This window comes from Hemitrygon akajei, chromosome 18 (assembly GCF_048418815.1).
Source record: "Hemitrygon akajei chromosome 18, sHemAka1.3, whole genome shotgun sequence".
In the NCBI taxonomy this organism is placed as follows: domain Eukaryota; kingdom Metazoa; phylum Chordata; class Chondrichthyes; order Myliobatiformes; family Dasyatidae; genus Hemitrygon; species Hemitrygon akajei.
Genome location: NC_133141.1, coordinates 47,594,193 through 47,620,796, shown reverse-complemented (window position 1 = coordinate 47,620,796; position 26,604 = coordinate 47,594,193). Strand labels below are relative to the sequence as shown.

At 39.5% G+C, this 26,604-nt stretch overlaps 1 protein-coding gene across 3 annotated transcripts in view; it reads right to left on the bottom strand.

Moving 5' to 3' along the window:
- Positions 1-24,984, bottom strand: part of LOC140741434 (abl interactor 2-like) — a 53,710-nt gene extending 28,726 nt beyond the window's left edge. For all 3 annotated transcript variants that reach the window (XM_073071611.1, XM_073071612.1, XM_073071613.1), the window contains exons 1-3: positions 24,763-24,984; positions 14,589-14,756; positions 4,220-4,396 (exon numbers count right to left, since the gene is read on the bottom strand). In XM_073071611.1, coding sequence (XP_072927712.1) covers positions 4,220-4,396; positions 14,589-14,756; positions 24,763-24,897 — 480 coding nt within the window. In that variant the 5' untranslated portion in view covers positions 24,898-24,984. The remainder of the gene's footprint in view (positions 1-4,219; positions 4,397-14,588; positions 14,757-24,762) is intronic.
- Between the last annotated feature and the right edge of the window lie 1,620 nt (positions 24,985-26,604).

Below are 26,604 nucleotides of genomic sequence, written 5' to 3'. Positions count from 1 at the left end.
CAGTGAGTGGGAATAAAATTATCTTTTTCTGGTTGGCTGCCAGTGGTGTTCCACAGGGGTCGGTGTTGGGACCGCTTCTTTTTATGTTGTACATCAATGATTAGATGATGGAATAGATGGCTTTGTTACCATGTTTTCAGATGATATGAAGATTGGTGGAGGGGCAGGTAGTGTTGAGGGAACAAGTAATCTGCAGAAGGACTTAGACAGATTAGGGGAATGGGCAAGAAAGTGACAAACAAAATACAATGTTGGAAAATGCATGGTGATGCACTTTGGTAGTAGAAATAAATGTGCAGACTATTTCCTAAATGGGGAGAAAATCCAAAAATCAGAGATGCAAAGGGACTTGACAGCCCTGTGTAGAACTTGCAGGTAGAGTTGGTGGTGAGGAAGGCAAATGCCATGTTCTCATTCATTTCAAGAGGTCTAGAATATAAGAGCAGGAATGTGATGCTGAGGCTTTATAAGGCACTGGTGAAGCCTCACCTTGAGTATTGTGAACAGTTTTGGGCTTTTTATCTAAGAAAAGATGTGCTGGCCTTGGAGACTGTTCAGAGGAGGTTTACAAGGATGATTCCAGGAATGAAAGGGTTATCATACGAGGAACGTTTGATGACTCTAAGTCTGTACTCGCTGGAATTTAGAAGAATGAGGGGGGATCTCATTGAAACCTTTCGAATGTTGAAAGGCCTAGACATGGTAGATATGGAAAGGATGTTTCCCATGGAGGGGAGTCTAGGACAAGAAGGCACAGGATAGAGGGGGCGTCCATTTAAGACAGAGATGTGGAGAAATTTCTTTAGCCCAAGGGTGATGAATTTGTGGAATTTGTTACCACAGGCAGCTATGGAGGCCAGGTCATTAAGTGTATTTAAGGCAGAGATTGATAGGTCTTGATTGGAGACAGCATTAAGCGTTATGGGGAGAAGGTCGGGGAATGGGGCTGAGGAGGGGAAATAAAAGGATCAGCCATGACTGAGTGGCGGAGTAGACTCGATGAGCCAAATGGCCTAATTATGCATCTATGTCTTATGCTTTAATCACTGTGTCACCTGGAAAGATGGGAAAGATCCTGGATGGGATTGGAAGTGGTGAATAAACTAGTGCTGCATTTCCTCCAGCTACAGTGGAAGATGCCATGGGACGGGAAGTGGTGGATGAGGATGGAAAAGTGAATAATAGAGCGATGTGGAGAGGAAGATACATCAGTGGTGGAATCAAATCCTTCAGACATATCAGCACATGCATTATTGTGCAGATATTATATTTTTGTGTGCAGCATGATTGAATTTCTTCAAAATTTTGAGGGCATACTGCATGGATTCCATTTGTCTGATACACAAATCAAAGGAGCACCTGGACATGTGCTGTGGCATCAATTATATGTAAAGCACATATGGGCAGTACTTCAGCAATTTTCATATATGAGCAAAATGCTCATGACACTCATGTAGAAATAAGCCTTCACAGCATATGTGAGACCTGCTTAATTTGCTGACGACATGACACTGATTGGTTTAATCTCAAATAATAATGAGGCAGCCTACAGAGAAGAAGTCATCACCCTGACACAGTGGTGTCAAGAAAACAACCTCTCCCTCAATATCCCAAAAACAAAGGAGCTGGTTGTGGACTACAAGAGGAATGGAGACAGGCTAACCCCTATTGACATCAATGGATCTGGGGTTGAGAGGGTGAACAGCTTTAAGTTCCTCAGCATAAACATCACCGAGGATTGGTACATACCGGCTGTGTGGTGAAAAAAGCACAACAGCGCCTCTTTCACCTCAGACGGTTGAAGGAGTTTGGTATGGCCCCCCAAATTCTACGAACTTTCTGTAGAGGCATGATTGAGAGCATCACTGCCTGGTATGGGATCTGTACTTCCCTCAATCACAGGACTCTGCAGAGAGTGGTGCGGTCAGCCCAGCGTATCAGTAGATGTGAACTTCCCAAGATTTAGGACATTTACAAAGACAGGTAAAAAAAAATGCCCAAAGGATCATTGGGGACCCGAGTCTCCCCAACAACAACCTGTTCCAGCTGCTACCATCCGGCAAACAGTACCACAGCATAAAAACCAGGACCAACAGGCTCTGGGACAGCTTCTTCCACCAGGCCATCGGACTGATTAATTCATGCTGACACAACTGTGTTTCTATGTTATATTGACTATCCTGTTGTACATAATATTTGTTATAAATTACTATAATTGCACATTTGAACGGAGACATAATGTAAAGATTTTTACTCCTCGTATTTGAAGGATGTAAGTAATAAAGTCAATTCAATTCGATTCAACTGCAGGAGTAGGACTGATCCTATAATTCATAATGCCTGGACCTAATGCACTGTAGAATATAACAAAGGTGAACCCTTGAGAGATATTCACTGGCCCATCATACATCGTTTAATATGGCTTTCCAGGGAGCAAAGAATTTGTAAATTTCTGTTTTTTAAATAAGGAAGAATGTGAAACTTCAAGATGACAAATGGCTTGGTTAATTATACTCATTCCAACTCCAATTCATCCAAAGTACTGGGCTTACTTTTTTAAGAACAATGCCAAAGTGATGGATTTTTTTCCTTTTTTATCTCATACATATTTCAATAAAAATTTGGTTGTCAAAGTACCTCAAAAGTTACATTTTTATCAAAATGAATGGAGTTCTGATGAAGGGTCTTGAGCCAGAAGCATTAATTCTGTTCCTCTTTCCACAGATGCTGCCTGACCTAATGAGTGTTTTCAAGTCAAGTTTATTGTCATTTACATATACATACATATACACATATGTGTATAAGTATATAACCATATAATGTATATAGAAATGAGACAATGTTTCTTTGAACCAGGTTGTAAAGCACAGTGGTACATATAACACACAGAACACACAATAATTTATGAAGGCAAGGATAAAATCTACAGATAAATAACAGACAGCGTAAATAACAAACTAAAGTGCATTCATATTAAATATTGTAAGGTACAGAATAGATTAACCAGTGACAATTAGAACACAGGGAGTTCAGAAGCCTGATGGCCTGGGGAAGACACTGTTTCTCATCCTGGCCGTTCTTATTTTTATGCATCAGAGTCTCCTGCCTGATGGTAGAAAGTCAAAGAGGATGCTGGATGGATGGGTGGGATCCTTGATAATACTAAAGGCCCTGCATATGCAGCACTACTGATAAATATCCCTGATGGATGGTAGATAGACCCCTACGATCCTCTCAGCTGTTCCCACAGTTCTTTGTAGGGGCTTCTGCATTTATTAGTTCAATGCAATTTTTCTTTCATCCAATTTACCAAATTTTACTCAGATGAAGAATGCCTTGGCTATTAATCCAATGAATATTAAATATCATAGGCACTTAAGTGAGAAGACAGGTGTCAGAGTCTGTAATACCTGAAAGCAAGTTTACTTTGTAGGACTGAAAATAAATGTTGGCTTTGACAGTGATGCTCACTGAATTTAATATCAAATAAAGGAGAAAATATTACAGTTCAGTATTCAGTCAACATTTTTGCTAAATCTGGAAGATGCAAGGAAGTTGATATTGCAATATGATAATTTGTCTAACTATCAGTACCCTTGAGGAAGGAGATACATTCTTTATAGACAATTCAGCGTGGATTGCATTTCCTTTATTGTCTGCTAATTATGTTAAAATTTAGAAACCCCAGTCATTGAACAAGCAAATTAGCCATATCTGTTAATCATGTGCTATGCTTAACTATGGTTGTCCCAGAAATATTAGGTTGCATTAAACCACTAATATGGACAGAGGGAGATTTTGCTGAATATTATTTGCTGCAGTAAAATAATGATATTATTCACATACTTGTATATAATTTTAGCTTTGAAATAGTCAAGCAAATATGTGTTCAGTATGTTTAATTGTCTCATTAGTGCTCCATGGCTTGATTTCTGTCTCATTGACTGTCTTAATTTAAAGACACATCACAATAATTTTCTGATAATTCTGCTTTCACGTTGCTCTTACATTTACCATGCTTGATTCAAGTTATTGGATAATAAAAACCCTTATGGAAGGTTTGACTGAATTGATAGGAATAGATTTTTATCTAAACTAGATATTTTCCTATACTTTGATTAGGAAGCAAATATATAATATTAAATTTTTCATGCCCTCCAATAACTCAAAAATTCAAGCAGATTTTTATTTCTAAAATAAGCTGAATCAGTTTTCTTACCTTAACCCCATGGCCAACGTCATCCAGGAGCGTGTAAACAATAGGTTTCCTAGTGTACTTTACACGTTGTGTAGGATTTGAAGGAGGTATAATTTTGTTAATTTTTGGTGTGGTCTTAATAGTAGTAAATGTTCCAATCTCTCGGCGAGCTACCTTTTCCTTGTGCATTTCCACCCTCTGTGTGTATTAAAGAGAAAAAAAGTTAAGATAATCAAACTATGTTAATTGTTTAGCAAGGTAAAAAAAAAATCTCTTATCTTTAATACACAATGTAAATCATGATTTCAAATATCTAGGATCTCTGGAACTTAGAAACCCTGTGTTAAATGGTTATATTATCAGCAAGGCTGCAAAAAATTACAAGGAGCTATCAAATGTAACACTACCTAGTAGGAAATCAGCTTGAAGGACCAAATGAACTTCATTTGTACAGAGCCTAAATAGAGCGGACAGCCAAAAGAGAATGGAAGGCCTAGATAGAGCAAGCATGGAGTGAATGTTACAAATGGTGGGAGAGTCGAGGACCAGGGGGCACAGCTTCAGAATACAAGAACATCCAAGTAGAACAGAGGTGAGGAGGAATTTCTTTATCCAGAGGATGCTGAATCTGTGGAATTCGTTGCCATAGATGGCTATGGAGGTCAAGTCAATGGGAATGTTTAAAGCAGATTTTGCTAGATAAGGGTGTCAAAGGTTACAGTGAGAAGGCAGGAGCATGGTGTGAAGAGGGAAAATAAATCACCCATGATCAGATGGCAGAACAGATGCAATCTAATTCTACTACTATGCCTTATGACCTACGGTCTAATACGTTGATTCTATCATTTACAAGAAAACAAAGAGTTTCTATCCCAAATTACTGCTGATATCCCCATGACCTTGACATTGTTTGCCAACAGAGAAAACATATTTAAGCAATGGTGCACAGTGAGCCAGCAATATGCTTCAAGGTGCAATGCTGCAAAATGCTGTGCTGCATGAGACCCATGCCCTCTTGCATGACTGTGCAGCCTGCACACCAGCAATGTAGTGAAAGGACCTTTTCATGCATGTTATACCATCGTAAAGAACACAAAGAAAAACAGATGGGTCTGATCCATTGATTGCGGTATGGGGGGGGGGGACAGTTTCTGGGAAAAGAGATCACAGTGGCACTGCTACTGTGTTGGGACACTATGAGTTGACTGATATGAATATGCAGTTCAGGGAGATGGCGAGCACAAACAGCTAAGGTAGGGTCAGATGGGAGTAGAGATCCCAAATGAGAGCCATCATGAAGGATGATTATTTTACATGAATTTGAATCCACTGCTCCAGATCCCACAGGACTGCTCAGGTAGCGTCCTTTCAAGCAACGATAAAACGGGCTACATATGTGACATTGGGGCGGTATCTGGTTTTCATCCTGAAATGGACCAAAATAGTGTCTAGAAGTCTATTACACATTACAATACATGCTCCTGGTTCTTCATAGATTCATGCAATGGATGCATGTATGGATCTTGAAAAGGAAACTTTAAGTATTCCCACAATTCAAATTAGTCTGTAGTTCTCTCTAGTAATTATATTTTATTTTAAAATTGAAATTGCATCAGATAGGACATCCAAGCATTTCACAGTACAATTTCTAAATCTGCATTTATTGGATCATATCTGTTTATGTTTGTTCTTAATAAAGACAAACTTTGTGGGTTTACACTAGAATCTTTTTATTACTGAACTGCTGCCGGGTCACCATTGTAGCTTCCGATTCTAGGTGAACCCCTCACATTGCCCACTGGGAATTGAAGTTCTTTATTATGCACATGTAATAACACAATATCATTTTTTGCTTTGATTATTTGATTAATGCTTTTGTGTGGTGTTTATAACCAATGCTTTTCAACACAATCAATAATGCATGTTTCCCTGCAAGAAGTTCAATACAAGCTGGATCATTTTATTAAGTTTTGTCTATTAGCTGCCAAATGTAGACCCTCAAAATGAACTGCTGATTAATTTAAAAGAAGTTAGCTTTTACTCTCTTTGATGCTTACATTGAAAAATGGTTGTGATATTTTTTTAAAGGGTAAATTGATTTATTATTGTAGTTGGGACCATTCAGAAGACTTATAAAAGTGGGAAAGAAGCCTGGTGAGGTGTGGTTTTAGGCTTTTGCATCTTCTGCCCGCTGGGGGAGGAGGAGAAGAGATAATGCTCGGGTGTGTAGATTATGCTGACTGCTCTACTGAGGCAGCGGCAAGAGTCCATGGAGGGGACGTTGGTTTCCTTAATGTGCTGAGCCGTGTCCACAACCTTTGAAATATATAATATATTTGGGAGCACTTTAACCTAACAAATTAATTTAAAAAGTGTTAATGTGGCTTTTAAAAATGGGTTAAAAACAGGCCACTTAGGTTCACTTATCTTTTAAATCAAAGCAGGTGATCTACAGAAATGAATGGAACTTGGGTGGGACTCACAACAAAGCTTCAAGTTCCAGGTGGTCAACGTCTCAGAGGATCTCTCCGAGGCCACACGTTGATGCATTCATACGAGCGGCTCTACTTCATTCGGAGTGCAGATGTGCAGTGGAGAGCATTCTGACAAGCTGCATCACAGTTTGATTTGGAACCTATAATGCACAGGATTATAAGAGGCTGCAGAGGGTTGTGCACTCAGCCACTTCCATCACGGGTACAGCCCTCCATGCCTTAAAGGACATCTACAAGAGGCAGTGCCTCAAGAAGGTGGTATCAATCATTAAAGACCCTCACCATCCAGGTTATTACCATCAGGGAGGAGGTAAAGGATGCTGAACACCCATTCTCGATGATTCATACTCTCAATGATTCAGCTTCTTTGCCCCCATCATCATATTTCTGAATGGTCCATAAAGCCCATGAATACTACTTCATTATTCAGCTGTTACACAATTTAGTTTTGCAACTTATAATATTTTTTATAAATAGACAGTAGACAATAGGTGCAGAAGTAGACCGTTGGGCCCTTCGAGCCTGCACCGCCATTCTGAGATCATGGCTGATCATCTACTCTCAATAACCGGTTCCTGCCTTGTCCCCATATCCCTTGATTCCCCTATCCATAAGATACCTATCTAGCTCCTTCTTGAAAGCATCCAGAGAATTGACCTCCACTGCCTTCTGAGGCAGCGCATTCCAGACCCCCACAACTCTCTGGGAGAAGAAGTTTTTCCTTAACTCTGTTCTAAATGACCTACCCCTTATTCTCAAACCATGCACTCTGGTACTGGACTCTCCCAGCATCTGGAACATATTTCCTGCCTCTATCTTGTCCAATCCCTTAATAATCTTATATGTTGCAATCAGATCTCCTCTCAATCTCCTTAATTCCAGCGTGTACAAGCCCAGTCTCTCTAACCTCTCTGCGTAAGACAGTCCGGACATCCCAGGAATTAACCTTGTGAATCTACACTGCACTTCCTCTACAGCCAGGATGTCCTTCCTTAACCCTGGAGACCAAAACTGTACACAATACTCCAGGTGTGGTCTCACCAGGGCCCTGTACAAATGCAAAAGGATTTCCTTGCTCTTGTACTCAATTCCCTTTGTAATAAAGGCCAACATTCCATTAGCCTTCTTCACTGCCTTCTGCACTTGCTCATTCACCTTCAGTGACTGATGAACAAGGACTCCTAGATCTCTTTGTATTTCTCCCTTACCTAACTTTACACCGTTCAGATAATAATCTGCCTTCCTGTTCTTACTCCCAAAGTGGATAACCTCACACTTATTCACATTAAACGTCATCTGCCAAGTATCTGCCCACTCACCCAGCCTATCCAAGTCACCCTGAATTCTCCTAACATCCTCATCACATGTCACACTGCCACCCAGCTTAGTATCATCAGCAAACTTGCTGATGTTATTCTCAATGCCTTCATCTAAATTGTTGATGTAAATCGTAAACAGTTGTGGTCCCAATACCGAGCCCTGTGGCACCCCACTAGTCACCACCTGCCATTCCAAGAAACACCCATTCACCACTACCCTTTGCTTTCTATCTGCCAACCAGTTTTCTATCCATGTCAATAGCTTCCCCCCAATGCCATGAGCTCTGATTTTACCCACCAATCTCCTATGTGGGACCTTATGAAATGCCTTCTGAAAATCGAGGTACACTACATCCACTGGATCTCCCTTGTCTAACTTCTTGGTTACATCCTCAAAAAACTCCAACAGATTAGTCAAGCATGATTTACCCTTGGTAACTCCATGCTGGCTCGGCCCAATCCTATCACTGCTATCTAGATATGCCACTATTTCATCTTTAATAATGGACTCTAGCATCTTCCCCAGTACTGATGTTAGGCTGACAGGATGATAGTTCTCTGTTTTCTCCCTCCCTCCTTTCTTACAAAATGGGATAACATTAGCCATTCTCCAATCCTCAGGAACTGATCCTGAATCTAAGGAACATTGGAAAATGATTACCAATGCATCCGCAATATCCAGAGCCATCTCCTTTAGTACCCTAGGATGCAGACCATCTGGACCTGGGGATTTGTCAGCCTTCAGTCCCATCAGTCTTCTCATCACCATTTCCTTCCTAATGTCAATCTGTTTCATTTCCTCTGTTACCCTATGTCCTTGGCCAATCCATACATCTGGGAGATTGCTTGTGTCTTCCCTAGTGAAGACAGATCTAAAGTATTTATTAAATTCTTCTGCCATTTCTCTGTTTCCCATAACAATTTCACCCAATTCATTCTTCAAGGCCCCAACATTGTTCTTAACTATCTTCTTTCTCTTCACATACCTAAAAAAGCTTTTGCTATCCTCCTTTATATTCCTGGCTAGCTTGCGTTCATACCTCATTTTTTTCTCCCCGTATTGCCTTTTTAGTTAAGTTCTGTTGTTCCTTAAAAATTTCCCAATCATCTGTCCTCCCACTCACCTTAGCTCTGTCATACTTCCTTTTTTTTAATGCTATGCAATCTCTGACTTCCTTTGTCAACCACTGTGGCTCCTTTCCCCCCTTTGAATCCTTCCTTCTCCGGGGGATGAATTGATTTTGCACCTTGTGCATTATTCCCAAGAATACCTGCCATTGCTGTTCCAGTCTTTTCTGCTAGGATATCCGTCCAGTTAACTTTGGCCAGCTCCTCCCTCATGGCTCCATAGTCTCCTTTGTTCAACTGCAACACTGACACCTCCGATCTGCCCTTATCCTTCTCAAATTGCAGATAAAAACTTATCATATTATGGTCACTACCTCCTAATGGCTCCTTTACTTCAAGATCGCTTATCAAATCCTGTTCATTACACAACACTAAATCCAGAATAGCCTTTTCCCTAGTCGGGTCTCGTACAAGCTGTTCCAAGAATGCATCCCATAGGCACTCTACAAACTCCCTATCCTGTGGTCCAGCACCAACCTGATTCTCCCAGTTCACCTGCATGCTGAAATCCCCCATAACTACTGCGACATTACCTTTGCCACATGCCAATGTTAACTCCCTATTCAACTTGCACCCAATATCCATGCTACTGTTTGGTGGCCTGTAGACAACACCCATTAGGGTCCTTTTGCCCTTACTGTTCCTCAGTTCTATCCACACAGACTCTACTTCTCCTGACCCTATGTCCCCCCTTGCAAAGGACTGAATCTCATTCCTCACCAACAGGGCCACCCCACTCCCTCTGCCCACATTTCTGTCCCTACGATAGCACGTATACCCTTGTACATTCATTTCCCAGGTCTGATCTCCCTGCAGCCATGTCTCCGTTATCCCAACAACATCATAGTTACCCATTCGCACCTGAGCTTCAAGCTCATCTGCCTTATTGCTGACACTTCGTGCATTCAGATATAGAATTTTTAGCCCATTTCTCCTCTCTCTGTTTAAATTTCTGCCTATTGTGCTTAACCCAGCTCCCCGAACTCCCATCGGGCTATACGCCCCTTGAATTTTATTGTCCTTCCTAAATTTACTTATTCTTTCTGCACATTTAACTCCATGTTCCGTCAGACCATCCCTCTGTACGTGTGTCCTCCTTATCGCTTGTTCCGCCCCACCTTCCTCTACTACACATTTAATATTCTGGAACTGTGTAGTCCCCACCTGTCCTTTATTCTTCATCTCGCTATCCTCTCTCACATTCTGGATCCCTGCACCCTGCAAATTTAGTTTAAACCCCCCCCTCCCCCGAGCAGCACTAGCAAACTTCCCTGCAAGAATGTTAGTACCGCTCCAGTTCAGGTGTAAACCGTCCCGTCGGAACAGATCCCACCTTCCCTGGAACAAAGCCCAATTATCTAAAAACCTGAAGCCCTCCCTCCTACACCATCCTCTCAGCCACGTATTAATCTGTATAATCCTTCTGTTCCTTGCCTCACTCGCACGTGGCACAGGTAGCAATCCTGAGATTGTTACCCTGGAGGTCCTGCCCTTCAGCTTTGCACCTAACTTTGCACCTAAACATACGAGAAGATCTGCAGATGCTGGAAATCCAAAGCAACACACACAAAATGCTGGAGGAACTCAGCAGGTCAGGCAGCATCAATGGAAATGAATAAGCAGTCAATGTTTTGGGTTGAGACCCTTCATCAGGTCCTGTATATCATAGGTAGTATAATGGCAATAACTCTGGAGTTTCCCATTAGGTGATTGTTACATCCATCTTTTGGCAATAGCTGCACCAGAGCTGCCCTTCATCCTGGCTGCAGACTAAATCTTATGTACAAATCACTACTATATTTCTCTCCCTTTTGGCTTCCAGCAACCTTTACAGCTTCAAGAAAAAGGAAATAAAACCAAGAACTGCAACCTTTGAACATCTACACAAACACACACATAACACTACAAATTTCCTTTTAATATTAACTATGCTCTAAGTTCAATTGTTTTTTTGTAAATGGAGCAGGTTGCACAATGCTTGCCACTTACAATGTTGAATAACTACATCAAAGTGCAGTAGTTTCTGTACTAAACCGTTTAAAAGTAAGTGCACATACTCGGGAAAGAAGGAAATTGTTTTTTAAAAAATCTGCATCTAAAAGAACATAGAACAGTACAGCATCTGAACTGGCCATTTGGCCCTTAATGCTGTGCCGAACTAATAAAAATTGTAATTAAACCTCACAGTAAATTGTTCCTTTCTGCCTCCACAATGTCCATACCCCTCCATTCACTGACGTTCATGAGCCGAAGAGCCTTTCAATGCCTCTACTGTATTTGCTTTCCCTGACAACACACTTCAGGCACATATCACTCTGTGCAAGATACTTGCCCCACAGATTTCCTTTGAACTTACCCTCCTCTCACTCAATACCCTCTAGTCTTAGACATTTCAACCCTGGCTGTCTACTATATCTACTGTATGTCCTCATAATCTTATGAACTTCTATCAGGTTTTTGTTCAGCCTCCACTGCTCCAAAGAAAACAGCCCAAATTTGTGCAACTTCTCCTTATAATACATGCTCTCTAAATCAGGCAGCTCTGTGGTAAACCTCTTCAGCAGCCTTCCCAAACCCTCCACATCTTTCCTGTAATGCACTGACCAGAATTGAATGCAATGCTCCAGATGTGGCTTAAATAGTCTTATAAAGCTGCAAAAACTGATGAAAGAGGAAATATTAAAAGCTTCTGCATTCAAAAACTTAACCCTTTCTCATCCATTTTCTGAGTCTTGCTGTGTGATTTGAGCATTGTGTGCTCACAATTGATACTCAATGGAGAGGTACAGCAGTCTGGACCTACTACTGGAGCATTGATATTTGCACTAACCATACCCTTATCTATTTCATTCCTCTCACATTCCTATCAATTCCAACCAAATTCTACCACACTGTGACACACCAGGAGCAATTTATGCTTGTTAGTTAACTTATCAACACACACGTTTTTCGGATGTGGGAAGAAAACCACCCAGTCCCAAGAAGAATGTGCATACTCCAAAGAGACAGCACTGGTCAGGATTGAGCTAGGTCAATGGAACTGTGAGGCCACTGCTCTTACTGACTGCACCTCTGTGCCATTCATACTCACACTGACTCAAAAGCACACCAAGGTAAGATCTTTATAAGGGTTCATTTATTAACACATACAATGATTTTTAAATGGAAATTATCTGTTATGTATAAGATTTCCTCTCACCAGTTTCTGTCTCTCATGAATTGTGAGTAAGTAGACAAAGCAACAGTGACTAACAGAGGCAATTAGGGTATCTTGCATTTCTAAAACTGGGACAGAAGGGGATTTTCAGTCAACACGCACAGCATTTCGAGGCAGCGTCACAAATAACTGCTTTTTCTTTTCCACTAAAGAGATTGAGCTGGGAACAAGATTTCAGCCCATTGTCCTATGTAAGGCGTGTGTACTTGGAAGGAAACTCAAGGGTCTTATGCACAAAGCTGTTACTCTCCAGCAGTACCACAAACTTTGTTAACACCACCCTCTTTGTGATGTTCATGAACAAGTTCTGGATCTTGTGCTTAATTACAGCAGAGTATTTCAACTGTTTGAGGAATACTGAAAGAACCTTGTGCCAAATTTGTCTATTTTCGTTTTTAAAAGCATGACAACATCAGTGCATATCTCCCTGAAGATGAATTTGGTTAACTAAATATCCAAACACAGTGCTATACTTTTGACCGAAAGGTGGAGCTGCTTCACCTCAGAGCTGGAAGGTTATGGGATGAAATCCTGCTCCAGAGACCTGAGAAAATCACTACAGTAAGGTGGTATTACACTGTTGGAAAAGTTTGCCTGGAATCACTAAGTATGGATTTTAGAGATGCTGTTATGTCTTGTTGATCAAGGATGAACTTCTAGCCACCGGTCTTTTGAATGAAATGTCCTTTATCTCTAATGGATTTACAATATTTAATTGCTGATGTCTTGGCTAATACTTTTTTCTTTAGTCAACTGATTATTTGGTCTTAACACATTGCTATTGAGAAATTATTGTACACAAATTAATTTTATTTAGGGTCAGTATGTGGCATTGCTTTAGAATCAATATTATACTGTATTACTATTACAATTGTGACTACACTTTAAAAATGAAATGGAAAATACTGGAAACACTCAGATCAGGCAACATATTGAAGAAAGAAAATTGGTGCTTCAGGTCATCAGACTTTGATGAAGGGTCATTGATCTGATAAGTTAGCCCAGTTTGTCTCTCCAAAAATATGGGCTGCATTGTGGAATATTTCCAGTATTTTAGTTTAGACTTCCAACATCTGTAGCATATTGCATCTGGACTCCTGAAAGTGCTTCATTGTCTATAAAGTGCATATGACATTCATCGAAGGTGATATCTAAATACAAATCATTTTTTAATCAGCTAAATGAAAATGTTACCTTACAACATTTTTTCTGAAATGGAACTTCAGAATGGCATGGAGAAGAAATTTGTCCTCTGTAGTACTTTCTTTGTCTTTTTTTTTGTAATTTATTTTTTTATTGAAGTTCATCATCAAACAAACTTTTCCATAAGATGGATTTCAGACATTGTACATATATATCACAAATCTCCACATACTATTTATCTGAGGTATGCACTTATAGAAAAGAGTGGAGAGAAAAAACAAGCAAAAGAACTATGTACAAGTAGGGAGTGATCTTTTTTTTTACAACATATTCATTGATTTGTGAGAATAAAATCAGGCCTATGAGGCGTTATGTAGTTAAACCATTTTTCCCAGTATGAATCAAATTGTTCCAGCTAATGGAACAGATGCTGTTATCTTTGTTTTTCAATGAGCAGAATACCTCAATCGTACGATTCATTAATCTCTGGAAAACTGTTTAACAGTACTTTGACAGAAAGCCACATGATTGGAAAGTATAAGGACAATGGTTGGTAACAGAAAATATTAAAGGAAAATTTAACAGGTAAGCAGAAAATTTGAAGTGGGCTGATAAAGAAGTTTTAGAGCATATCGAAAGTAGCAATTCACACACAAAACCAAATCATTCAGCAGGTTGCATTATTAATATGGATTTTTTAATTGTAATTTTAGTTAACATTTCCAGAACCTTAAGGATTTTATTTGAAGTTCCACAAACTTGCCATTGAACTGAAAAACGTTAGTTCCTCAAGGTTGCAATGAGCATTGAAGAAAATTTCATATCATTGCCTGCTTTCCAGAGAGGGACAGACAGACGAACAGACATAGAGAAAGGCAGACAGAGAGAGAAATAAAGAGGAAGGGAGGGAGGGAGAGAGAGAGAGAGCAGACAGAGAAAAGCACACACAAAGAGACAAAGAGAAACAGACAGACAGGCACAGAGACAGACATACAGACACAGAGAGAAAGAGGCAGACAGGCAGCAAGAGAGAGATAGTTTCCAGTTTTCAAAAGTGGAAAGGCAAACAAATGAAGATTCATTTTCACCTGAGATATGCAGTTGATAGAAGATTCCATCTGGGAGATTTCAGAAGCCTGTAAGTCAAGTAGTCTGAGCACCTTCTCAGCCAGTGTATTGATCTGATACACCACACCTGCAAGAGATTGGGTGGCATAGGCCTTGGTCTCCTGAAGAGCTTTAGCCTTGTCTTGAGACTGTAAGAGAAATAAATTCATTTAGGGCTTCGCCTATAAACATGCTCCGGACTGATTTTATGATGTTCACTCCAGAGGTTGAGACATGTTATTGTACTGTGCTGCACCATTTTTATTTTAAAATGTTTCTAAAGAAATCATGGAAAATTGTGATTTATTTATTTGTGAGAATGTTAAAATTAAGCAATCATATTCAGATTTTATTATTACAATATGTACCTGAGATTTGAAATACAACTAGTACAACAAGACAGAAAATACAGCAACATTTTCCTCTTAATTAGTTCATTTGTGCAGACAGCGTGGAAAGTTACTTTTTCCACATTTGAAAATGCAATTATAGCTCCATTCTACTGCACACCATAAACTATTCTGTTCCTAACTTTGTTTTAATTGCAACAATTTCCCATGATATGCAGACTGTGCTCAAAGCACAAGTAGGAAGCCATGTTGACTGAGCTCTACACTTTTACCTAACCCCAAGATCTGAGGAATGTCTAACATGGTTGACAATGTGGTTTAAGTGAGATAAAGTACCTTGCTTAATTTTCCACATCTTGGTAGGGAATTCATTGTAACATTTTCTTACAAATAGTAGAGTGAAGAAAAATGTGAGGTGACTTGACAGGGGTGTACAAGATAATGAGAGGCATGGATAGAGTGGATAGTCAGAGACATTTTTCCAGGATTGAAGTGGCTACTACAAGGGTGCATAATTTTAAGGTGATTGGAGGGAAGTATGGGGGGGGGGGGGGGGGATATCAGATGAAGGTATTTTTTTTCCACACAGAGTGGTTGGTGCATTGAACATGTTGCTAAGGGTGGTGGTAGAAGCAAATACATTAAGGACATTTAAGAGACTCATATAGGCACATGGATGAATGAAAGAAAAATGGAGGGCTATGGGGGAGGGAAGGGTTCGATTGATCTTAGAGTAAGTTAAAAGGTCAACACAACATTGTGGGCCAAAGCGCCTGTTCTGTGCCATACTGTTCTATGTTCTTAAAGAAATACAACTATCCCTTTTTCAATTAGACAATCACAACAAGACAGGTCAGAACCAGACAAGTTCCCATGTTAAAATCCTATTTTTGCAACTACATATCCTTGATTCAAGCTGGCTTTTAATTCCTTATTTTTGGTTACATCAAATTCTATATCTTATCCGTTGTCTTTACTGCTTTATTAACCAGCTCAATAATGCCTCCTCCTAATCCTCTCAATGGACCTAGCCCTTTTCCCATTTGAGCAATTCCCTTCTCCTGCAGATCCAGCTGTCACCAGTCTAAGTCTGTTCCTGAAAAGAGGAAAGAGAAAAGAGATGATAATACATCTCTACTTCAAGATGCTTTTTGTTTATAATTTGTTCAAGGGATAGTGGTTTCATAAGCTGAGTTGGCATTTAATTGCCCCTCCCTAATTGCCTTTTAGAAGGTGGTCATGAGCTGCCTTCTTGAGTTACTGCAGTTCTTGAGGTTTTCCCACAATATTGTTAGGGAAGAAGTTCCAGGATTTTTGTTGTTCTTTGTCAGGGACCTCACCCTCGACCTTACCACCATGGGTGACCCTACCAGGAGCATAGCTCCAGACAGCATCGCTCTCGGGATCTCAGGACCACACAAGCTTCTCCACCACGACAAGGTGATGATCCACGGAGAAGAAGAAATTTTGAACCAGCAATGGTGAAGGAACTGAGATAAATTTCCAAGTCAGGCTGCTGTGTGTCTGGGAAGGGTGGTGGCATTCCCTATGCTTTTACTGCCCTCCTCCTTGCTGGTAGAGGTTGTGAGTTTCGAAGGTGCTTCGAAGGAGTCTTGATGAGTTGCTTCAGTGCATCCTGTAGCTGGTACTGCTACTGTGCATCAGTAGTGGAGTGAGTGATTGTGGATGGGTGCTTATCAAGCAGGCTGCTGACTTCTGTGTGGTGTCGAGCTTCTTGAGAGTTGTTGAAGCTGCATTCATTCAGGGAAGTGGAGAGTACTGTGGCACACGCCTCACTTGAACTTTGTGGATGGTGGAGAGGCTTTGAGGAATTAGGAGGTGGGTTATTCACCACAGAGTTCCCAGCCTCTGACCTGCTCTAGTAACATTGTGTATAATTTTATTCTTTTTCATTTTTATTTAAAAATACAGCACGGTAACAGGCCCCTCTGACGCAATGAGCCTGTGCTGTCCAATTACACCATGTGACTATTTAACCGACTAACCTGTATGTTTCTGGACTGTGGGAGGAAACCAGAGCACCCAGAGGAAACCTACGCAGTCACGGGGAGAATGCACAAACTCCTTAAGATTGTGGTGGGAATTGAACCCAGGTTGCTAACACTGTTATAGTGTTATGTTAACGGCTATGCTATCATGCTAACCAAAATGGTGTCCATTGGCCGGTTTGGTTTGTGGCCAATGGACACCACCACGATATGGATAGTAGGGAATTCGGTGATGGTAATGCCTTTGAAGTCAGGGGATAATAGCTGAGACAGATCTCTCTCTCTCTCTCTCTCTCTCTCTCTATAAAATAGGATAAACATTTGAAGCAGAGAGGTTATGGGGAGCAAATAGGATAGGGGGATAAATTTTAATTTAGTGCTGAAACATCAGTGTTTTCACATTTAGCTAAAATTGGCCTAATGGCCTCCTCTACAATGATAGAATCTCTGGTTCCTTAAACTGAAATAAAATTGCTTTCATCACAACTTTTTGTACATCTACAGAGTACTTAAATTCATAGTCTGTCAGTTCTCATTATAATTCAAGTCATTCCGTGAGGGCCATTCAGGTTGGACAATGGGCTGGTGGGGGAAGGAGGTGGGAAAGTGGCTGGTTGTAGTGGTTATATAAGGAAGAGGGTGAGTTATCCAGGCTTGTTTTGTGTAACTACCAAAACATTTGGCAGCAGTGCATCTCGACAATGTTTGTTTATCCAATCCCTCAATCAGGAAAAGAGGGTCCATTGGTGCAGCTCATGGAGCTGATGCCAGTGTGACCTGGGTTCAATGCTGACCTCTGCTGCTGTCTGTTTGTAATTTGCAGATCTTTCTGTCATGGTCTGGACTTCCTTGGGCTGTTCCAGTTTCCTCACACATCCCATAGATATGCTAGTTAGTTGACTACTGTAACTTACCCGTGTGTGTGGAATCTAGGGGGGAGTTGATGAGAATGTGGGGAGAAGAAAGTGAAATAGAGTAAGATCAGCTCAAAATGGTCAGCTCAAACTTAGTGGGCCAAATGGCCTGCTTTTTTGAGGCAATTGACACATTTTGAGAAGTAGGAGAAGATGAGGACCGTGTGTCCAAAACTAACTGAACTGCTCCAAAACAATTCTTTTATTCCCCATGACTTATCTGTTCACTTTAAGAAATTATTGACTACCTTAAATTACCACTATTAGGTATGTAGGAAAGGTACATTACATTGATTTAGAATGCTGAAATTAGTTTTGTTATTACACTTCTTGCTTCAGCTTAACACATTTAAATATATCCCTGGTGCACAATGCAAAAATTAACAATTAACACACTGTGAATGGAGCAAATCTAGTAAACCAATTCTTAATTTTTTCATTCTGTTTACAATTGTAAATAGCGGCTGTTATAATGGCTCATACAATTAAAGCATTTCTCCAATTTTTGGCAATATGATGACAGGTTATATAATGTAACAAAGGAAAGAGTTCATTAAAATATAACAAGATAACAGAATCCTTTTAGCTGTTCAGTGTTCCAACTCTATTTAAGTTCCTGCAGCAACAATACAATTTTCAGAAATGTATTTAATTTTGTAATCCGTTTTCATATTCAAATGAAACAATTAGAATAGGATTATTTTCTGCTAAGCAATATGTCAAAGTGTGTAAAGTGCATAATTTATTATTGATAATGACATAGTTAAGGCAAGTTGTTCTGGTATAAAATACAAGTCACCACAAGGCACTTTATCCCTACAAAAATGAACTTCTGTAGGAACAATATTTAAAAAAGGTGTTCAGTAATTCTCATTAATGTATATTAAAACCAACTGGAAATTAAAGAAAGATGCATATTGCAGAACTGGTGAGTTGTGATGTGCAAACCAAGCTATTACTTAAACCTCATTTTTGTGGTTTCACTCAAGCTTAGCTGTTTTGTAATGCACCACACATTTCAATAGTTCATCATTTTATTCACATATAACTTTGGAATGAAGTATACCACTGCAAAACCAATAACTAAGCTGCAAATTCCTGCCCAATAGGTCCTTTGGATTGAGCTGCATGAATCTCTTTTGAGAAGTGTAATTAATGCGGACAACCAGACTTTAATACAGCACGTTCCCACTGGAGCGGATAGTCAGAGAATCCCTTACGATGGCAGTGGAGGAAGAGGTGCTGACTTTGGAGATGATTGGTTGTGCATGTCAGTGCTCTGACACGGTCATGGCGGTTCTGGAAGATGATTGTGGGTGAGCAGCTAGTTCAAGGATACTTGGAGGAAGGAGTAACAGGGAGATAAATTAGGATGTCTGGGGATATCAGCAGTGACAAGCAGAGATGAAGGCAATCAATAACTATGAAAACCTAAGGAAGGCACATATCTGGTAAAGGATAAACATCTTGGATTCCAGGTAGTAATGTAGGCAGGGTCAGACTCTTTCAAGCATATCAATAGAGGTCTCAAACATCTGGATTGGATCAATTTGACTCAAAGCATCATTGCTCATGGCCTTGCCTTTCAATGGGCTCATACATGTTGCCCAGATTTGTGCAGCGATATTCGGCCAAGCTTATCATGTCACTGTGACCTATGTGTGTCGTACACAGGGTACAAAATATCATGCTGGGTTGGATTTCTAAATTCCAGCACAGAATAGAGTTCCCAAAAATATGGCACTATATAAAGGAAATGGCAAGATCAAGTTTTCAATTGAATGTGAAACTTGATACCAGTTCGAAAGCCTAAAAATTACAACTTTGCTATTGATAACTCCATTTATTTTTCCCTTGCTGGGTTTGGTTTGCAAGCAGGATTCTTGGTCCTTGTTATAAATATATCACAATAGGAAACCAAAAAAGATGCAAAATTAGAATATTTTATTTGTAAGGATTTGAGCTGCCTGGGTACAGATTAAATCTGCTATATAATTAACAAATGATAGTCATATTAATACGAACAAGCCAGCCATTCTAAACTCTAACAAACATCTACATATAACTTTAAATCACATTAATATCAAGATGATCCTTTCATGATTCAGTCCCCAGTTGTTTGACAACTAAACAATTTATATGATTTTGATACATCAAAGCAATCATCTCATTTGGTCTCAAAATTGGAGAAAGTCAACACAGACATGGTGACTGTGTTCAGAGCATCTACATTTGAACTCAACATCTTCAGACAGTCATTTCCATCTGTGATGGAAGTAGACAAAGATGCAAAGATGTGCAATGCCTTCAGCAACCCTGCAAATGAAGCACACCACAGCCACCTAATTATGACCAGGTGATTCATCACAGTCCAGAATCGACTTCCTCTTTGTATCAAAGACAGTCACGGTTAGATTCACAAATGTTATGGCATGTTCTTCTCTGACAACAACCTCCTCTGGGCTTCCTGTCACCTGCAGGAGAACCTGAAGGTGGACAGGGGGATCTAGAAATTGAATGCTAAGCTGCTGACACCAGAGAATATCAAGGAACTAAAAAGGGACTACGAAGTTTGGGAAAGCATGAAACCCCAGTTTGACTCCCTGATGCACTGGCGGAAAGCAACCAGGAAGAGCATCAAGTGGTTCTTCACCCTGAAAAGTGTTCAGAAAGTAAGACAGAGTTAGAGAGAATTCTGCTAACTCCAGGCATACTTGTAGCAGCTTTTCCTTCTTCAATCAAGAGGTGTGGATGTAAGGGAGTTGCTCTGAGACGTAAAGAGACACCATACCACATTATGTGTCTCAAATTCTTACAAGACCATATTCCAATAGGTTTCAATGAGATCTCATAACAAAATCTATTGAATATTGAAAGGCCTAGGTAGAGTGGATGTGGAGAGGATACTTCCTATAGTGGGTGAATCTAGGACTAGAAGGCACACCCTCAGGATACAGGGACATCCATTTAGAACAGAGATGCAGAAGTATTTCTTTAGCTAGAGGGTAATGAATTTGTGGAGTTCATTGCTTCTGATGGCGTAGGCCAAGCCATTGGGTATTAAAGTGGGTATTAATAGGTTCTTGATTAGTAAGGGTGTCAAAGGTTATTGGGAGCAGACAGGAGAATGGGCTTGAGAGGGATAATAAATCAGCCATGATGGAATGGCTTATGATCCAGAGTCTGTTCTGTAAACCAGGATGAGACATGCTCATAGTTTTTCCTCCAAAAGATTCACAGTTGGAGCAAAGGTATACCCAGCATTATTCTCACCCTGATGACCCCCCACCCTTGTTGTGTGGCTGCATCAGGCTTATTTGGAACCAGAGTATGTGGGTGCTGGACGTTGCCGCATTACCTATGGAAAAGTTCTTCTGGACACATATTTTTGTCCACAAGTCCACCAGGCAATAAACAACATGGAACATACTCTAGGTATTGCAGAACAAAGACGCGACAGATTTTGTGGGGTGGTTCCCTGTGTAAACTGTCCAAACCATCTGGCAGAAAGCCTCATCACCAGATCTGACCAACAAGCACTGAAACCTTACTTGGCTGGTCATGAGAGAAACCCTCCTTGTCAAATCCTTCCTGTACAGCGGAATCTCACTCCCAACACACGCTGTCCTCAGGACAGCAGTGATGGGGAGGAGACAACTGCCCGGCTCTTTGCAGAATGTTGACTTCCTCAGAGGATCTCAAGAAAGGTGAGAGAGTCCTGGTCACAGTTCATTTGCATAAGAGACTGCAAAAAAGACTCAGTCTGCATAAAAGACTTCCTGATTTATGGCTGTTCCCAGTGACACAGAGATGGATGACAAGTGCTGCTGGAAGATCATCAATACGATAAAAGATGCCCTTTAGTCTACCCAAAAATTATAGGTCTTCTAGACCTACAACGTCCGTCAAGGAATGTTCCCAACGGGGCATTCCAGCAAGACTAAATGCTGAGGGATGCACTGAAGATGGTTTCAGCCAATGCAAAGGGTCTATGTGGAAGGACCAGAGTGTAGCCTCTTTCCACTATTTGACATTGCAGAGTAACATGGAAAAGCCCCTCAAAGAAATAGAAGATGTCTCACCCAGGAGGCTATATAAGTGGCAATGGTGCTATGTACCAGAAAGAAAGGTATACAAACACTATTGTGTATAGAACCAGCGACACACTAAGCGTATAGACCAAATGACATTAAGAATGTAAAGAACTTTGCAGCGTGTTCTTCTTCGGTATATATACTTTATATTGAAAATAAATTTTCTTTTTCAAGTCCTGTTTTCATTTGAGATTTCAGTATTTTATTATGTAATAAGTTAATGATGCTGTTTGAATTATACCACCCCTGAACACACCTTTTGTTATTTTGTCGGCTCTATTACCACATTTTTTTGCCTTGCACTATCACTCTTTCTGACATTTGATTTCTCCTGCAATCTATCCTGTCGCAGACCATCCTTTATGTCCTCTCCTTTCTCAGCACCTCTGTCTTCAATTTTAATTAGTTCTAATGAAAGTTCATTGATTCAGAACATTAATCATGCTTCACTTACACATTTGATCTGGTGAGTATTTTCATCATTTCTTTTTACTATTTCATATTTTGATCACATTAAAGTTAGCACCCAATGATATAGGATAACAAAAATTTTGCTTTAAGATTACTTTTGGATGGACCTTAAGGGTTTTGGGCTGCTGATCATGAAAAATCACTGTGAAGTTTCCCTTTCATGCACCATTTTTTTTTAAATCACCTAAATTTGTTATTTCAATTCATAATTCAAGTCAAATAAAATGGTGCCCACAATGTGAGATGAAAAGCCTTCCATCTTGTCCAGGACTTCCTGGGCATGCTTAGAAAGGCAAGTGCTGCATAGCAGGAGAGGTTTTAGAAAAGCTATAAATTTTCATGAAGGATTTCAATTTTTGAGACAGATATTTCCCAGACTTATTGATGTCAAGATAAAGGAAGGCATTGTTGTTGGTCCACAAATAAAAAACAGGTCATCAATGACAAGCAATTCAAAGAACTTCTAGTGCGACCGGAGAAAATCGCATGAAAAACATTCAAGGATGTTGAAAATTTTCTTTGCAACTACAGAGCACCAAACCATGCGCAGCTGGTTGACAACATGCTTCAAGCATACAAAACCATGAGGTGCAACATGTTACTAAAGATTCATTATCTGCATTCCCATTTAGACTTTTTCCCTGCAAATACTGGCGCCGTCAGTGACGAGCATAGTGAAAGGTTTCACCAGGACGTTGCAGTCATGGAGAAACGGTATCAGGGCAACTGGAATCCATCAGTGCTGGGTGATTATTGTTGGACACTTAAGCGAGAATCCTCAGACACCGAGTACAAATCAAAATCATCAACAAAACCTTTTTAGCTTAGAAGAACTATTGCAAAGCATCAGCACTGTTATGCAATTAAACATATTATATTCAATAAAAGTTAATTTTTTGTTCCACCAAATTCCTACATGATACAAGTAGTCTGAATTTTTTTTGTGTGTTCAACTTCAAGTGGTCTATCATAAACAAAAAAAATCCTTAGGAAGCAACAGTTTTGAAAATAAAACTGTTTTCCAGTGTAATAAATCAACAAAAAGAAAAATCTTATTCATTACATGAAAATTATTTTTCCAAAACTGCAGCACATCAAGAATGTATGAGGAATTAAATGTCATGAATAAATTCTGCTTTTTAACTTCATTGGTTCTAAAATACCACCCATTTGATTGACATGTACCAGAAACGTCAGCATTTGCATTTCTACCACTTTCATCCTAAAGTGGGACGTCCAAAAGTTAATGAAATAATGAGGAAGGCAGCTTATAACTTCTGCTCTCATGCTGATTTTCAAGGTCTCAGCAAGAGTTCATCTCTGGTCATGTCAAAGTCTGTTTAAAAAAATTATGTAGGCAGTATTTCAAAATTAATGCAAGATTTTGAAGAACTCTGTTTCCCAGCTTAACTCTACATTGTTATACACATTAATTCAAATTTTTCTGGCAACCTCAGTTTCCTGACAGTATTGTTAGAAGTGAGGAAGTTATGTGTTTGGCCACAATTTCAATAATTTATGCCCCACTGGGTTCTTAAAAATATTTCTATGGGAGAAGATGCCATTAAAATATGAATATTGAAAGAACAGTTCCAGTACTGGACTTATACAGTAATGCAATCTAACTATTATATGTAATATCATTACTTCAAATCTGACAGCAGTAATCGTTTAGTACTTAATCATTTACTTCGTCCTAATCCACAAACTTTTAAAACTCTAGGCACTTCTGTCAACTGCTATAATCCAATGAGCATTGAATAAATTGCCATGTGCATTCATTAGCTGCAGGTATTGAAATGCAGAGCACACAACTTCACGGAAACTAGGAGTGTGTTCTACTGCCAGCCTTGCACCCACAGCACTCCAGTGCAAAGCAGGGTAGATTAGTACGCAAGTCTATGAGTACTGTTTAAAATTCTCATAGCAGAGCTTGACAAATACACTTCCAATTCTGTGAGTGAGTAAATAATTTCTGATGCTGTTCAATAAATAAATGAAAAGATAACTGTCAATTTTTCATTCAGATTTTATCTTTCAAATATCTGCCTGAAATATTACTTTGCATTTTGTCAGTTTAGAGTACGTGAGAACAGAATTTCAAACATTGAACCAGTAGTGATAAAAAGTGTTGTAATGAGTAGAGTAATTAGTAATATTTTGCAGAGAACTGCATAGTGGTCAGGCTATATCGCAAAGTTGACACAGAAGTGCAAGCTATCGTTATGAGTGAGCAGTTGAACAATGTTATTGAGAATGTATTGCAGCTATAGTTAAGACAGTCATTGTTGCAAGTACATCAAATGAATTCACATACCTCTACATAGTTACTTTCACAGTGTTCTGCTACTTGCTGGAGTTTTGTGTAGTTTTCCACCAAAACTTGTTTATCTGCCGGAATGTCTTGAAGTAACTTCTGAATTTCTGCCATTTTGCAGTCAGACTGTTTCATTTCCTTCTTTCTGTGAATGCTCAGGTTTTAATGTTGAGGTTTTCCCCTGTCTCTGTCTATTTATTGAGCTCTTTCAATCAGAAGCATTCTGGGCATTCTTTGCACCAGAAAAAAAAATTGCTGCGCCTTATATAAAAGCATTGTTTATTTAGAAAGGTAATGTCAGAAATCTTTTTCTGTGCAGTTTCGATTGAATCAAAATATTATTAAAGAAAATTGTACAAACTATGTAAGATTTACATTTAAGAGGTAAAAATGTTCTTTTTAAACCAAACTGAACTTTGTTAAAGTTTATTTTTCATAAGTTAAAGTAGAAGATCACTTTATTTCTCCCCCGCAATGTCAAATGAATGTATTTACCCAATTAAACATGAATAAAACAAGCTACATAGATCATATTCAATCAACATTTGGTGGGTCCTCCCAATTAAGAGTGGACACTCTCAATGAGATTCAGTTTCCATAATTCATTCTTATTAGAAAACAATATACAGTAAAATTTCTGTGTAAATTAGATCAAAACTTTTGTATTTGCCAATTATGCTTGCCCTTTAAGTGATTGACAAAAGAAGATAGGAAATAGACATAACATTCAACAACAGCATACATAGCTTCTCATGACTGAAATAATAAGTGAAAAAGAGAAATTATTCTGGAGACAGAGGAGACTGCAGATACTGAAGTCTGGAACTAAAAAACAAAATGTTGCCAGCATCTGTGGAGACAAAAGGATAGCTGCCATTTCAGGTCAAGATTGCACCAAAATGATTAGTTAGAACCAGATAATAATTCTCCTTGGGTCTAATGGAATTGGGCTAAAAAATCTGCCTCCAGTTTTCCAAACATTTAACACAAGGACAATGTAGACAGTTCTGTCTGGAGATGTGACGTCTGCCATGTTAGACAGAACATACAGTATTGAAACAACCCTGTAAGTCCATACCAACATTGAATGCTAAGGCTATTAGATGGATACCATCAGGAATTTCTTTATCTGCAGTTAAATGTTCTTTCCCTAAACTATATCCCCAGACACTAGATATTGAGTAGAGATACCATTTTCCACAAACTTAAATGTTAGTACTGTATATTCAATTCTTGCACATTTTGATTTACAGTAAAACTCCAATAACTGGATACCCATGAGTACCAGATCAGCAGATTTTCTGGACTATTGCATGTTATTCTTGTTATACACAATCATACTTTTATTTCTCTTTGTTTTTACATGTTATGTAGTATAATGAATTTTCTACTGAACCCAGTGAGTTTAAAGGAAGCTGGAAATATACAAGTACTCTGGACCCCAGCATTAGCCGCAAAGCTCCCCACGTTCAGGACTCCTAGCATCCTGACCCATAATTCAACTCCAGTCATATTCTCAGCCCACAGTCCCATCCCCAGCCCAGGTTGCATTCTGGATGCCAACTCTGGCTATGCTCTAAGCTTGTACTATGGGTCCCTGGGCCCACATTTTGGACAATGAACTAATCTGATTACAAAGAACATAGAACAAAGAACAGTACCACTCTGAATGGGCCATTTGGCCCACGATGTTCAACGTTACAAAGAAAGCATGGCAGGGCCTCTACTTCCTTAGAAGCTTGCAAAGATTTGGCATGACATCTAAAATTTTGACACACTTCTATAGATGTGTGGTGGAGAGTATATTGACTGGCTGCATCAAGCCCTGGTATGGAAACACCA